The sequence below is a fragment of the Rhinoraja longicauda genome, chromosome 30 (assembly GCF_053455715.1).
Source record: "Rhinoraja longicauda isolate Sanriku21f chromosome 30, sRhiLon1.1, whole genome shotgun sequence".
Classification (NCBI taxonomy): Eukaryota; Metazoa; Chordata; class Chondrichthyes; order Rajiformes; family Arhynchobatidae; genus Rhinoraja; species Rhinoraja longicauda.
The window spans coordinates 10,738,802-10,753,919 of NC_135982.1; the positions used below are offsets into that span (position 1 = coordinate 10,738,802).

Here is a 15,118-nt window from a genome sequence, read left to right on the forward strand (position 1 = left end):
CCTGTTTGCTCGCAGCCAAATCAAGGCACTGATTTTCCCATTCCTTATTCCCCGTTCTTAAATAATGTCATGGCTTTCAGCTACATCGAACAGCACAGGGTAAATCCTTCAACCAAGATGTTATAAATGACAATCTGGCCACCTTTAGCCCATTTCCCATTAAACGTTTCCTATCCAAATGTCTTTTAAATGTTGTTATAGGACCTGCTTCAACTACCTCCTCTTGCAGCTCACTCTATATGCCCACTACCCTCTGTGTGGAAAACATTGTCCATCAGGTTCCTATTAAATCTTTCTCCTCACACCTAAAACCCGTGTCTTCTGATGTTTGATTCCCCTACCCTGGGTAAAGACCACCACTCAGCCACCTGTGCTCCAAGTCCTAGCCAGCCCAAACTCTCCCAATAGCCAGGCCCTCAAGCCCTGGCAGCATCTTTGTAAATCTGCTCTGCACTCTTTCCTGCTTCATAACATCCTTCTTCTAGCAGGATGACCAAAACCGAACACAATACTCCAAATGTGGCTTCATCAATGTCTTGTAACATGACATGCCAACTTCTATATTCAATATTGTGACTAATGATGGCCAATGTATCCAAAGCCTTCTGAACCATCCTATCTACCTGTGACTCCACTTTCAGGGAACTATGAACTTGGACAAGTACATGAATAGGAAAGGTTTAGGGGGATATGAGCCTAAGGCAGGCATGTGGGTGAGCGCAGATGGGGCACCTTGGTTGGCATGGGAAAGTTGGACCGCAGGGCCTATTTCCATGCCGTATAACTCTATTGTTTGTGAGTGGGTACATTCAGAGGCACTCCAGTGTATATAAGTCCTTTATTAGCAGATCATTGGCAGTACAGATGCTGGCTACCGTTACCTCCAGCTCTCAGGATAGTCTCCTAACACCAGGATAACGCAGTACAAAACCTGGCCTGGATTATGGACCGGATGCACAACTGTAAAACCAGACATGGATCTACATCCCCCTTCTTAAACATAAGCCCCCAAACTAGATAGGAGTATATAAAGCCACTACAATATGAAAAGAAACTACAGCCGACCGACATCATAATATAAGGGATGAAAACAGCAACTACGACAAACGCTAAGCAGAGGAGGATACAAATTGAGTAAGATAAATGAAAGGGAACGGTAAGGACTGTAATTAATCAGAGTCCATAATAAGTGTCTAGCCACAGTCTTGGTACTTGGGATTGGGCTTACAGACCCGTCCTGCACGAGTACGATACAGGTCCTCCGCCGTACCCATTGTAGGTGGCAGCACCGTAGGTGGTGGTTCAAATGGCACTGGTCTCGCAACTGCCTTTTGCACAGGAGACTGCACCGGTGACGTCACGGGTGACTGTGTAGGCGATTTTATGGCTGATTCCATCACCAGCGACTCCTTTGTTGGTATAAAGACTAGCTTGCGGTCTGCCGACGCCTAGCCTCCATCAGTCTGTAACCTGCCATCTCCGACCTCCGTGTAGCCATGCGGACGCGGCTGAGATGGCAACGGCTCATTCACCGGTAGAAGGTGTTTTCTGTTCCGCCGTTAGGTTCCTCCTTCCGATTGGACAAGATAGGACCGTGGCTCCTGGCAGGTCCCACTAACTACGCCCAGACGATCATGACCCTTCTGGGTCTGCAGACGGACCATCTGACCCTCCGACAGAGGCTGGAGAGGACGGCTAGACCTGTCGTAATACGCCGTCTGGATCTGCCGTTTATGTTGCAGCTGAGCGTGAACAGATTGGGGCTCGTGAACACGGGGCTGCAGCAGGTGTCTTGCAACAGGAAGGGTGGTACGAGTTTGTCTGGACATCAAACGTTGGGCCGGTGAACCCAACACTGGGTCACGTGAAACGTTACGGAGATTGAGGAGGTCCAGGAATACATTGGACCCGGCTCTTCTGGATGCGCGGCCTGGAACGTGGCAACTTCAACAGCCTGACCGCGGAAGACGGCAGGGGAAGAGAAAAGGCATTCTGGCCTTCCATCACAGTAAGAAAGTGACTGGAGGAGACTCACTGTGATGGATGTTTCTTTTTTTTGTTTTGTGTTGGTTTGTGGTTGTGTGTGTAATTGCTTATTTTATTGCTCTTATTGTTGGACTGTGGGTGACGAAATCTCGTCCAAAAGACTTGTTTTTTTTGGATGACAATAAAGGTAATTCTGATTCTGATTCTGATCTCTCCATGACCTATTTGGCATTACGGACAGCCCTCTCAGCTAGCCCGTTCGACTGTGGATACTCCGGGCTGCTGGTGATGTGTTTAAAATCCCCGCTCATAGCAAAGTCCTTGAAACACTGACTGGTAAATTGACTGGCATTATCCGACATGAGGGTGTGAGGAGACCCATGGAACGAGAAATGTCTTGCCAGTTTTTGAATTATCGCCGCTGAGGAAATTGTGCGGAGCAAATCGATCTCAAACACCCGGAATAGGAATCCATCAGGACCAGATATTGATTGCCACGCCACTCAAAAATGTCAGTGGCCACAGAGGACCAGGGTAAATCAGGAACCGGGTGCAGCAAAAGCGGGTCCCTTTGTTGATGTGGGGCCAACTGTTACACACTGCACATGATTGCACCCTCTGGTGCACGTAGTCAGACATAGCAGACCAGAAAAACATACTTTTCACTCGCTGAATCGTTGCCTCAGCGACAGGGTGGCCCCTATGTATTGCGTCGAAGTGCTGCTGCCGTAGTGAGGCAGGGATCACCACTTTGTGGCCTTTCATAATGACCCCGTTCTCGATAATCAGCTCATCTCTAACGGGGAAGTACGGCTGTACAGAGTGGTAACATATGCAACTTGCCCGGCCAACCGTGTGGAATGACGGACACGAGCGACTGCAAAGTGTCGTCCTCCGCCGTGTGTGCCACTAACATGTCCAGACAAGACGAGGGGAGATGATTGACCATCATTACGTCAAAACAATCCTTCTCGGCAGCATGCTCGTTATAGGTCTTCCTGGGCGCACGGGACAGGGTGTCAGTCTCACCGGGGCAGCATGGAGTGGTTTGTTCCTTATGGAAATCAGTGATTGGTGATCAGTCTCCACAATGGCAGTCTTGCTGAAAATGTAGTCATTGAACTTTTCACACATGAAGACAATGCCAACAGTTCTTTCTCGATTTGTGCGTGGCGTGTCTCCGCGTCCGTCATGGTCCTTGAGGCATAAGCAATGGGCTGGCCATCCGTGTGTATTGAGGTGAACTCCATCCACCATCCACCAAGCGCAGGCTCGGCGATCGCTTCGCTCAACACCTGCACTCGGTCCGCGTTGACCAAACTGGTCTCCCGGTGGCCGAGCACTTCAACTCCCCCTCCCATTCCCAGTCTGACCTTTCTGTCATGGGCCTCCTCCAGTGCCATAGTGAGGCCCACCGGAAATTGGAGGAACAGCACCTCATATTTCGCCTGGGCAGCTTGCAGCCCAGTGGTATGAACGTCGACTTCTCCAACTTTAGATAGTTCCTCTGTCCCTCTCTTCCCCTCCCCCTTCCCAGATCTCCCTCTATCTTCCTGTCTCCACCTGTGTCCTTCCTTTGTCCCGCCCCCCTGACATCAGTCTGAAGGGTCTTGACCCGAAACGTCACCCATTCCTTCTCTCCCGAGATGCTGCCTGACCTGCTGAGTTACTCCAGCATTTTGTGAATAAATACCTTCGATTTGTACCAGCATCTGCAGTTATTTTCTTATATATATCCATCCACTGAAGGCATACTCTCTGGAAAGTTTACAGAATCACTATCAGATAAGTCGTGTGAAGGCTCCGCTCCGGGTGTATCAAATGTACAGCTTGTTTTGTCTCAATCGTATTGGACCTTCTGCAGCATTTCCAGAAATGATTTCTTCGTTTGCAACCATGACAAATCTGTCCAAAAGACCGGGCAGTTCTCCCGTTTGGCTATATGAGAGTAACCACAATTAGTGCAATCGTTAACAAATCTTATGCCAGACCTGCCAGGCTGGGCTTGTGTCACTTTGAACGGTCGACGTTCCTTTCTGATATACGGTCCTGTCGAGTCAATGCGGAAAACAGGCCGAGGCACGGCACTCAACGTTTTTGCGTGGACATCTGTCAATTCATAAATCCGACAAGTGCTGATCGCTTTAGCTAGAGTCAGATCGCAATCACGAAGAAGGTCCCTTCTCAATTTGTCATTAGTGATACCACACACCAGCCTGTCTCTAGTGGGTTCATCAGAGGTCACCAAATCTGCAACTCGACGCGGCGTGTTTCAAAGAGTTTATATAGGCTACAACCGGCTCACCCGGTTTCTGGGCACATGCAAAGAATTTGTGCCGTTCCATGATTAGGTTAGTCTGTGGATCACACAGCTGCCGAAATGTATTCTTAAGGCACACAGGGTCATGAATCGTCTGGGCAGGTGTGGTAACTGCACCAGCCGCATCCAGCACAGCCTCAGCATAAACAAACAGTTTCGCCCGACGGATTGCTTCCAAACCTGCTAGATTGAGGAGAATGGATGCTTGGACGCGGGGAGTCTTGTCGTGGTGTGCAGCAGCCATGAATACATCGTAATCCTCCTCAAAGGTGCGCCAACGTTCACCGATATTGCCATCGAAGACAAGTGGATCAGGCTTCCGAAAAGATTCAGCCATGGTTAGAGACGTCAAAAGTCTTGAGGAAACAAATGGTGGTGACTCAAAAAGCTAAATTACGGCCACTTCTGACACCATGTTTGTGAGTGGGTACATTCAGAGGCACTCCGTCGTATATAAGTCCTTTATTAGCAGATCATTGGCAGTACAGATGCTGGCTACCGTTACCTCCAGCCCTCAGGATAGTCTCCTAACAAACACCAGGATAACGCAGTACAAAACCCGGCCTGGATTATGGACCGGATGCACAACAGTAAAACCAGACATGGACCTCACAATTATCTGCATTAAACTCTCTGAGCTGACCAAGATCCTACTGTGATATTTGAAAACCATCTTCACTTTCTATACCACCAACTTAAGTGACATCAGCACTTTACGTGTCGAAGGGGAGCATTAGAGTAGAGGCAAATGCTGAAGTAACTCAGTGGGACAGGCAGCATCTCTGGAGAGAAGGAATGGGTGATATTTCGGGACCCGAAACGTCACCCATTCCTTCTCTCCGGAGATGCTGCCTATCGCCGAGTTACTCTAGCATTTTGCGTCTATCTTCGGTTTAAACCAGCATCTGCAGTTCCTTCCTACACATTAGAGTAGAGGCTACAGGATGAACTTGAAAACACTGCACAATTCACCTGATCCAGTGTAATAAATAGCAGTGAAGCAAGACATCATGAAGGAATACAATGTCCTTAGCGCAGAAAATGACACTGCTGGGTATGATGCTTTGCACTCCAAGCAGTGTTGCACGTACATACGGTGAATGCACAGTCTCTTTCCCACAGTTGGGGAATCTAGAGGGCATAAGGTAACAGGGGAAAGATTTAACAGGAACCTGAGGGGTAACTATTTCACTCAGAGGGTGGTGAGTACATGGGATGAGCTGCCAGAGGAAGTAATTGATGCAAGTACAATAATATTTAAAAAACATTTGGACAGGTACATGGATAGGAGAGATTTATCGGGATATGGGCCAAACACAGGCAAATGGAACTTGCTTATAAGGGGCATGGATGAGTTGGTCCAAAGGGCTTATTTTCGTGCTGTATGACTCTATGACTGGTGATATATGGGGCTCGAAATCCACGATAGCCAATGCAGGACACGAGTAAATATATCAGGAGAGACTTAACTTTATAGAATTGATGAGCAAAACGACAGATGCTAGAAATCTGAAACAAAACCAGAAAATGCTGGACATACTTAGCAGGTTGAACAGCATCTGTGGAATGGAAAACAGAGCTTATTTTTGAAAGGGTTAGCTGGAACATTGACTCTGTTTCTCATTCCACAGATACAGCCTGATCAACTGTGTGTTTCCAATATTTTCTATTTCTATTTTCAAAACCAATGCCTGAGAATGAAAAGGAACTTTTTAATTGTGTCTGAGGGAGAATCCAGATCCCACCTCAGCAGTGCAGGAAACTGGATTTGGGTCAGAAACTGGAAATAAAACCGGGCCATGTTGTGAACTTGGGCCGCATGCGGACATCGACGAGGCACTATCGGCCCTACACGATGTGTTGTGTCGACACCAAAATAAAAGCCCCGATGCGGCTATGGTGGTGGCTGGAGATTTTAATAGGGCAAACCTCAAAAAGGTCGTGCCCAACTTCTACCAACACATCAGGGGGGATAGAACTTTGGACCACTGCTACACGCCATTCAGGAAGGGCTACAAGGCTGATTCTCTCCCTCCTTTTGGAAAATCTGACCACGCTGCCATTTTCCTGCTGCCGGAGTATAAACAACGGATAGTACCGGAAACGACAGTGACGAGGGACGTAAAGCAGTGGTCTGACCATTCAGAGGCCATGCTGCAAGATGCACTGAGCGAAGTCGATTGGAATATGTTCCAAGCAAGTTCCGGAGACGTGAGTGAGTTTGCGGAAGCGGTTACGGACTTCATTGCAACAATAGCCGATAACATCGTTCCCACAGTAAGGGTTAGTATCTTTCCTAATCAAAAGCCCTGGGTGGACAGGTCTATCCGTGTTGCCTTGAATGCTCGCACCGCTGCTTACAACTCCGGCCTGGCATCCGGCAATATGGACGACTACAAGGTAGAGTCCTACCGACTGCGAAGGGTGGTGAAGGACGCAAAAAGGAGGTACAGGGACAGGATGGAGTCGCAGATGGAGCAGCAGGACACCAGGTGCCTTTGGCAGGGGCTACGGACAATAACTAGCTACCGGTCCAGCCCCCCCCCCCCTCCCTCAACCGGAAGAGCCGGCTCCTCCTTAGCTGATGACCTGAACTCTTTTTACGCATGGTTCAAGACGGGTAACATCACCCCTAGCTCGCCGTCTAAAAACAACACCGACAGGGCGCTGGCTAGCGAGGCTGAAGAAGGATCCACTGCCGGGGATGTGAGGAGGGCTCCGACACATTCTCGGTGTCCGAACACGACGTAGGGAGGGCTCTGACGCCTTTGAACACGAGGAAAGCTGGAGGCCCAGATGGTATAGCTGGGCGCGTGCTAAAGTCTTGTGCTACTCAGCTTGCTCCAGTGCTCACCACAATATTTAACCTCTCCTTGGCCAAGTCCGTGGTCCCTGCATGCTTCAAAAGATCCATTATTGTACCGGTGCCAAAGAATGCCTCTCCAGCTTGTTTGAACGACTACCGACTGGTGGCCCTCACCTCGGTTGTCATGAAATGCTTCGAGAGGCTAATCAAGAACCACATCTGTGCCCTCCTTCTTCGCAACATGGACCCACTACAGTTCGCATACGGTCCGAACAGATCCAGGGATGATGCGGTCTCCCAGGTTCTGCATACCGCTCTCTCTCTCATCTGGACAGCCAGAAGGGGGGCTATGTGAGGATGCTGTTCATTGACTTTAGTTCAGCTTTCAATACCATAGTCCCCACCAGACTTGCTGAGAAGCTGCTGGAACTCAGGCTTAACACTCCTCTGTGTGCCTGGGCCCTGGACTTTCTCACCGCCAGGCCCCAAGTGGTCAGGATGGGGGAACACACATCTAGCTCCCTCACCCTGAACACAGGATCCCCCCAGGGTTGTGTCCTTAGCCCCCTACTGTACTCCCTGTACACACATGACTGTGGGGCCAGGTTCAGCTCAAACTCCATCATCAAGTTTGCCGATGACACTGTGGTGGTGGGCCGGATCTCCGACAACAATGATAAGGCCTACCAGAGGTAGGAGGTGGCTGGTCTGGCACTCTGGTGTCGGGACAATAGCCTCCTCTTGAATGCCAAAAAAACTAAGGAGCTGATTGTGGACTTTAGAAGGGCTCAACATCCAAGGACGTACACGCCACTGGAAATAAATGGGTCTACTGTGGATAGGGTGAGCAGCTTTAAATACCTGGGAGTCCACATCAAAGAGGATCTGACATGGACAACACACATTGTCGCACTGGTGTGTAAGGCAAAGCAGCGCCTTTACCACCTCAGACAGCTGAGGAAATTCAGAGTGTCTCTGAGGATCCTTCAATGCTTCTACTTTGGGGCTGTAGAGAGCATCCCGTCCTGCAACATCACAGTCTGGTTTGGGAACAGCTCTGCCCAGGACAGGAAGGCCCTGCAGAGAGTTCGGCTGAACGCACCATGGGAACTACACTCGCCCCCCTGCAGGACCTATACATCAGGAGGTGCAGATCAAGAGCAAACAAGATTATGAGGGACCCCTACCACCCCAGCAACAGACTGTTCCAGCTGCTACGGTCAGGCAAACGCCTCCGCTGTTGTGCTGTGAAAACGGGAGGATGAGACGGAGTTTCTTCCCACAGGCCATCAGGACTGTTAACTATTATATCTCCAGGGACTAAATGTTCTTTTCTGTATTCATTTTAATTTATATGCTGTAATTGTAACTTTTTTTTGCACAATCCGAAGGTATTGCCACTTTCATTTCACTGCACATCGTGTATGTGTATGTGACAAATAAACTGGACTTGACTTGAACTTGTTCCTTTGGGTTTGGGGACAGGCGGAGTCAATCAGTCAACATCATCACTACCACACCTTTTCTTGCCTATCCCTATTTCCCTTCCCTCCACCCGTTCCTCACACTCCTCCTCTACCTGCTTATCTAAGATTTATCCCAGCTTATGTACAGTGATACTTGTACTAAACTGTATGCAAAAATGATTTTCACAGTTCCTCGGTACATGTGACAAATAAAGTGCCATTCAATTCTCTTCTCCACCCTCTTTTCTTGTTGTGCCCTTTCCTCTTCCTCCCAAATCTTTCCTCCACCCTTCCCTCTGCCCCAACCTTTCCCCCACCCCTTTTCCGCGACTTCTTCCCCATACCTCCCTTTCCCTTACTCCATCACTCCCCTCCACTTATCCCCCCATCACCCTCCATTCTCTCCCCCCTCCCATCTCCCTCCATTCTCTCCCCCCACCCATCTCCCTCCATTCTCCCCCCCACCCATCTCCCTCCATTCTCTCCCCCACCCATCTCCCTCCATTCTCTCCCCCACCCATCTCCCTCCATTCTCTCCCCCACCCATCATTCTCTCCCCCCACCCATCTCCCTCCATTCTCCCCCCCACCCATCTCCCTCCATTCTCTCCCCCCACCCATCTCCCTCCATTCTCTCCCCCACCCATCTCCCTCCATTCTCTCCCCCCCCATCTCCCTCCATTCTCCCCCCCACCCATCTCCCTCCATTCTCTCCCCCACCCATCTCCCTCCATTCTCTCCCCACCCATCATTCTCTCCCCACCCATCTCCCTCCATTCTCTCCCCCACCCATCTCCCCCATTCTCCCCCCCACCCATCTCCCTCCATTCTCCCCCCACCCATCATTCTCTCCCCCACCCATCTCCCTCCATTCTCCCCCCACCCATCATTCTCTCCCCCCCATCTCCCTCCATTCTCCCCCCCACCCATCATTCTCTCCCCCCCATCTCCCTCCATTCTCCCCCCCACCCATCTTCCTCCATTCTCTCCCCCACCCATCTCCCTCCATTCTCTCCCCCACCCATCTCCCTCCTTCATCTCCCTCCATTCTCCCCCCCACCCATCTCCCTCCATTCTCCCCCCCACCCATCTCCCTCCATTCTCCCCCCCACCCATCTTCCTCCATTCTCTCCCCCCACCCATCTCCCTCCATTCTCCCCCCACCCATCATTCTCTCCCCCCCCATCTCCCTCCATTCTCCCCCCCACCCATCTTCCTCCATTCTCTCCCCCACCCATCTCCCTCCATTCTCTCCCCCACCCATCTCCCTCCTTCATCTCCCTCCATTCTCCCCCCCACCCATCTCCCTCCATTCTCCCCCCACCCATCTCCCTCCTTCATCTCCCTCCATTCTCCCCCCACCCATCATTCTCTCCCCCACCCATCTCCCTCCATTCTCCCCCCCACCCATCTCCCTCCATTCTCCCCCCACCCATCATTCTCTCCCCCACCCATCTCCCTCCATTCTCTCCCCCACCCATCTCCCTCCATTCTCTCCCTCCTTCATCTCCCTCCATTCTCCCCCCCACCCATCTCCCTCCATTCTCCCCCCCACCCATCTCCCTCCATTCTCCCCCCCACCCATCTCCCTCCATTCTCCCCCCACCCATCATTCTCTCCCCCACCCATCTCCCTCCATTCTCTCCCCCACCCATCTCCCTCCATTCTCTCCCCCACCCATCTCCCTCCATTCTCCCCCCACCCATCATTCTCTCCCCCCACCCATCATTCTCCCCCCCACCCATCTCCCTCCATTCTCTCCCCCACCCATCTCCCTCCATTCTCCCCCCACCCATCATTCTCTCCCCCACCCATCTCCCTCCATTCTCCCCCCACCCATCTCCCTCCATTCTCCCCCCCACCCATCTCCCTCCATTCTCTCCCCGCCCATCATTCTCTCCCCGCCCATCATTCTCTCCCCCACCCATCTCCCTCCATTCTCCCCCCACCCATCTCCCTCCATTCTCCCCCCACCCATCATTCTCTCCCCCACCCATCTCCCTCCTTCATCTCCCTCCATTCTCTCCCCCACCCATCTCCCTCCATTCTCCCCCACCCATCATTCTCTCCCCCACCCATCTCCCTCCTTCATCTCCCTCCATTCTCTCCCCCACCCATCTCCCTCCATTCTCCCCCCACCCATCATTCTCTCCCCCACCCATCTCCCTCCTTCATCTCCCTCCATTCTCTCCCCCCACCCATCTCCCTCCATTCTCTCCCCCACCCATCATTCTCTCCCCCCCCCCCATCTCCCTCCATTCTCTCCCCCACCCATCTCCCTCCATTCTCTCCCCCACCCATCATTCTCTCCCCCCCCATCTCCCTCCATTCTCCCCCCCACCCATCTCCCTCCATTCTCTCCCCCACCCATCATTCTCTCCCCCCCCCCCATCTCCCTCCATTCTCTCCCCCACCCATCATTCTCCCCCCCCCCCCTATCTCCCTCCATTCTCTCCCCCCCCACCCATCTCCCTCCATTCTCTCTCCCCCCCCCCCCATCTCCCTCCATTCTCTCCCCGCCAATACATTAACCACCGCACTGTGCGACCAGGCACCGGGCCCTCGGCCTCTCCGCCGACTCTCAGTCCGAGTGCGGGAGCCGCCCGCCACCCGGGCCAGGCCGGGGCTCCATCCCCGGGCCCCCCGCCGCCGCCGCCCGGGCCGCACTCACCGACTCTGCCGTCGACTCCTGCAGGTCCACTGCCCGCGCCCACGATTCGGCCGCCATGACTTGTGAAGCGGAGACGGGAAAGGCGGGCGGGGGGAAGCGAAGTGGGGACGGACACGGCCTGGGCGCAGGCAACGGCCCCCGTCCTCCCTCCGGCAGCGCCGTGCTGCCGCTGCAGCCCCGAACTCTAGTTCCGGGACTCATCCTTAACCCAATTTCAACAGGGAACCATAAAGTGCTCTGTGTCTGTCTGACATAGAAGACCAGAGAAGCTGGAAGTTTTTGGACTGTCCCAGTGGCTGATGGATGAGGAGACACCCTCCAGGCACTGAGTCAGACAGCACAGAAATAGACCCTTCGGCCCAACACATCCATACCAACCCAGGTGCTTATCTACACCAATCCTATTTCCTTGCATTTGGTCCATTTCTTCTTTTTCTTTCCTATCCATGTACCTGTTCAGAAGATTGTCATACACTCTAATTATTCCTGCCTCTGGCAGTTCGTTCCACGTATGAACCACCCAATATGTGAAAAACCTTTTGTTTTGTTTTGTTTATTATTGTCATGCGTACCGAGGTATGCTCCTGTATCTTCTTCCCGATGGTAGAAGCAAAATGAGAGCTTGGCTAGGGTGGTTTGGGTCTTCAATGATATTGGTTACCTTTTTGAGGCAGTGTCTCTTACAGTTCCCTTCGATGGTGGGGCGGTCAATACCTGTGATGGACCAGGCAGTGTTTACCACCCTCTGTAATCTCTTTTGTTCCTGGACATTCGTGTTGCCAAATCAGACCATGATGTAACCAGTCATTATTTTCTTTTCTGTGCACTATAAGTTCAATAACATATTCCTCTTTCTTATATTCTTCAAAACCTCAAAAAATACAATCAGATTTGTGAAGTAGTATTACCATGCGCAAAACCACAACCCCTTTTCCAAATCATAAATTATTTTTTCTCTTTTCTACATCAAGCCCTCTTAATGGAATCTTTCCTATTCATGACAAAAGGCTACAGGAAGATAGAAAGAATATTTCAAGGAAGTTCCCAAAGCTTCCTTGGAAAGATAGTTTAATCGCCAAGGAACAAAGGAGGTTACAAATAGTGATAGACATCGCCCAGTCCATCACAGGTATTGACTTCCCCACTATCAAAGGGATCTGTAGGAGGCACTGCTTCAAAAAGGCAGTCAAAATCTTCAAAGACCCAGACCACCCTCGCCCATCGGAAAGAAGGTACCAGAGCCTGAATGCCATATCTTCCAAGCTCAAAAACAGTTTCTCCCCAGCAACCATCAGTCTTTTGAACAACACTGCACAAACCTAACCTCAGCAACTATGATCTTCTATGGACTGTGTCTTTAGTTGCGTTACAGACTTCGGCTTATCACTATTATTGGTTACCTCGTGTCATTTTTGGATTATTGATTATTATATATTTATCAGTGTTTCTGCAATAATAGGCATGTAATTTTAATGTTCCATTACAGGTACATATGGCAATTAAGCGCTCTTGACTCTTGCGATGCAATATCTTCATGGATCCATAGAATCATAGAGTATGGAAATAGGCCCTACAGCCCAACTTGGCCATGCTGACTATTGTGCCCTATCTACACTAGTCCCACCTGCCTGCATTTGGCCCATTTCCCTCTAAACCTATCTTATACATGTACCTGTCCAAGTGATTTTTAAACATTGTGATAGTATCTGCCTCAACTACCTCCTCCGGCAGTTTGTTCCGTATACTTACCACCCTTTGTGTGTAAAAAAAATGCCCCTCAGGTTCTTATTAAATCCCCTTACCTTACTTTGCCCCCCATCCTGCCCTCACTCCTGGAAATCCCTGGCCTAAGACTAACTAAAATGGTGAAGGAGCTTTGGGGATGGTGTTGAGAACTTCATCTCTTCATCTGGAAGAACCCAGACAAAATGGTGGCAGCTGCACCCCACTTTCCACACCATCCACCCCATCCCTTTGGCCCCTCCTGTGGCAGAATCTGCAGGAACATCGTCGGTACTATCAAGCTGCGCGGAACCTGTGGAGTAGAATGGGTGCGATGGATCCTCAACCAGGAGGGACCGGCACCGAAGAAGAAGATAATCATCTTTGAGAAGGACGTTTTGTTGTTCACAATTAGGTAAGGAAATAAGAGTAGATAGTTTAACTAGTGCTTTTTTTTTAAGGCAAAATGTATGCACATCAATTAAAAATTAAGCCTCATTTATCAACAATGTTTTTCAATCAATATGCCCAATATTTATATGTTTAAACTTAGAGTTCAGTTATTATATTAACTTGTAATATCGTTAGGCTGGATAGAGTGGATGTGGAGAGGGTGCTTCCACTATTGGGAGAGTCTAGGATTAGAAGTCAAGGCCTCAGAATTAAAGGACATTCCTTTAAGAAGGAGACGAGGAGGAATTTATTTAGTCAGAGGGTGGTGAATACCTGTGGAATTCATTGTCACAGAAGGTCGTGGAGGCCAAGTCAATGGATATTTTTAAGGCACAGATAGAAATAGATAGATTCTTAATTAGTATGGGTTTGCGAGGGAAAGATAGATCACCCATGTTTGAATGGCGGAGTAGACTTGATGGGCCGAATGGCCTAATTCTGCTTCTATCACATATGACCTTATGAACTGAACTCTAAGTGTAAACATTTCATCACCCGTCCTTTTTCTCCAGAGATGCTGCCTGACCCGCTGAGTTACTCAGGCACTTTGGATCTATCTTTGGTGGTATAAACCAGCACCTTCTGTTCTTTGTTTCTATTAATGTTCTAATTCATTAATAATAATAATAATAATAATAATAATACATTTCATTTGTATAGCGCTTTTCTGGAAACTCAAAGACGCTTTACAGAGTAAGTAAAACGCAAAAATAAATAAACAAACGAACAAAAAAGGAAGGATAAGGAGAATGGTACAATGTCGAAGCACCATTAGTAAATATATGTGTCACTTTGGAGGTGCTGGTAGAACGTATCTGTGCATACCGTCAAAAAAAACATTGGTTCTCGATGGAATGGTAGCCAACATCAACCTAATGAAATTAATGGCTTTCTGTGAAGTGCATTCTAAAACAAAACGTACGTATGAGAAATGGCTCCCTTGACAGAGCAGCCTTGAAGAGCAGTTTAATTCATTGACGCACACGATGTTGATGCCTCTGCCAATCCCAGTATTTATTGCCCATCATTAATTGAGGAGGCAGTGGGAATGAACCACTTTGGTAGTTCCGGAGACAGGTGAGGACTGGGGAAGATCAGCAGAGTTACTTCCTGAAGGACACTGTGAACCTACTGAGTTTTCACAATAATCCGGTACTTTCATCATCACATTTCTGATGCCACCTATTATTTAAATTTCAGATTTATTGTATCACTTGACCAAGTGGACCCGTTGGGCCCAAACAGCTCCTGCATTTGGTGCAGCACCCTCTCCTCCCCCACTCCCCCCTCCCCTCCACTCCCCCTCACCTCTCCCCCCTTCCTCCCTCCCCCCTCGCTCCCCTCCCCCTCCATCCCCTCTCCCTCTCCCTCTCCCTCTCCCTCTCCCTCTCCCTCTCCCTCTCCCTCTCCCTCTCCCTCTCCCTCTCCCTCTCCCTCTCCCTCTCCCTCTCCCTCTCCCTCTCCCTCTCCCTCTCCCTCTCCCTCTCCCTCTCCCTCTCCCTCTCCCTCTCCCTCTCCCTCTCCCTCTCCCTCTCCCTCTCCCTCTCCCTCTCCCTCTCCCTCTCCCTCTCCCTCTCCCTCTCCCTCTCCCTCTCCCTCTCCCTCTCCTTCTCCCCCTCCCCCTCCCCCTCCCCCTTCCCCGCTCCCCCCTCCTTCTCCCCTCCCCTCTCCCCCTCCCTCTCTTCCCTCCCTCCC

At 50.4% G+C, this 15,118-nt stretch overlaps 1 protein-coding gene across 2 annotated transcripts in view; it reads right to left on the bottom strand.

Annotated features, from left to right (window-relative positions):
• The window catches only part of ddx19a (DEAD-box helicase 19a), a 46,770-nt gene extending 35,314 nt beyond the window's left edge, over window positions 1-11,456 (bottom strand). Inside the window, exon 1 of one of the 2 annotated variants that reach the window (XM_078425752.1) lies at window positions 11,249-11,456. In XM_078425752.1, coding sequence (XP_078281878.1) covers window positions 11,249-11,449 — 201 coding nt within the window. In that variant the 5' untranslated portion in view covers window positions 11,450-11,456. The remainder of the gene's footprint in view (window positions 1-11,248) is intronic. The other variant, XM_078425751.1, reaches the window with a different exon arrangement.
• Window positions 11,457-15,118: the final 3,662 nt, after the last annotated feature.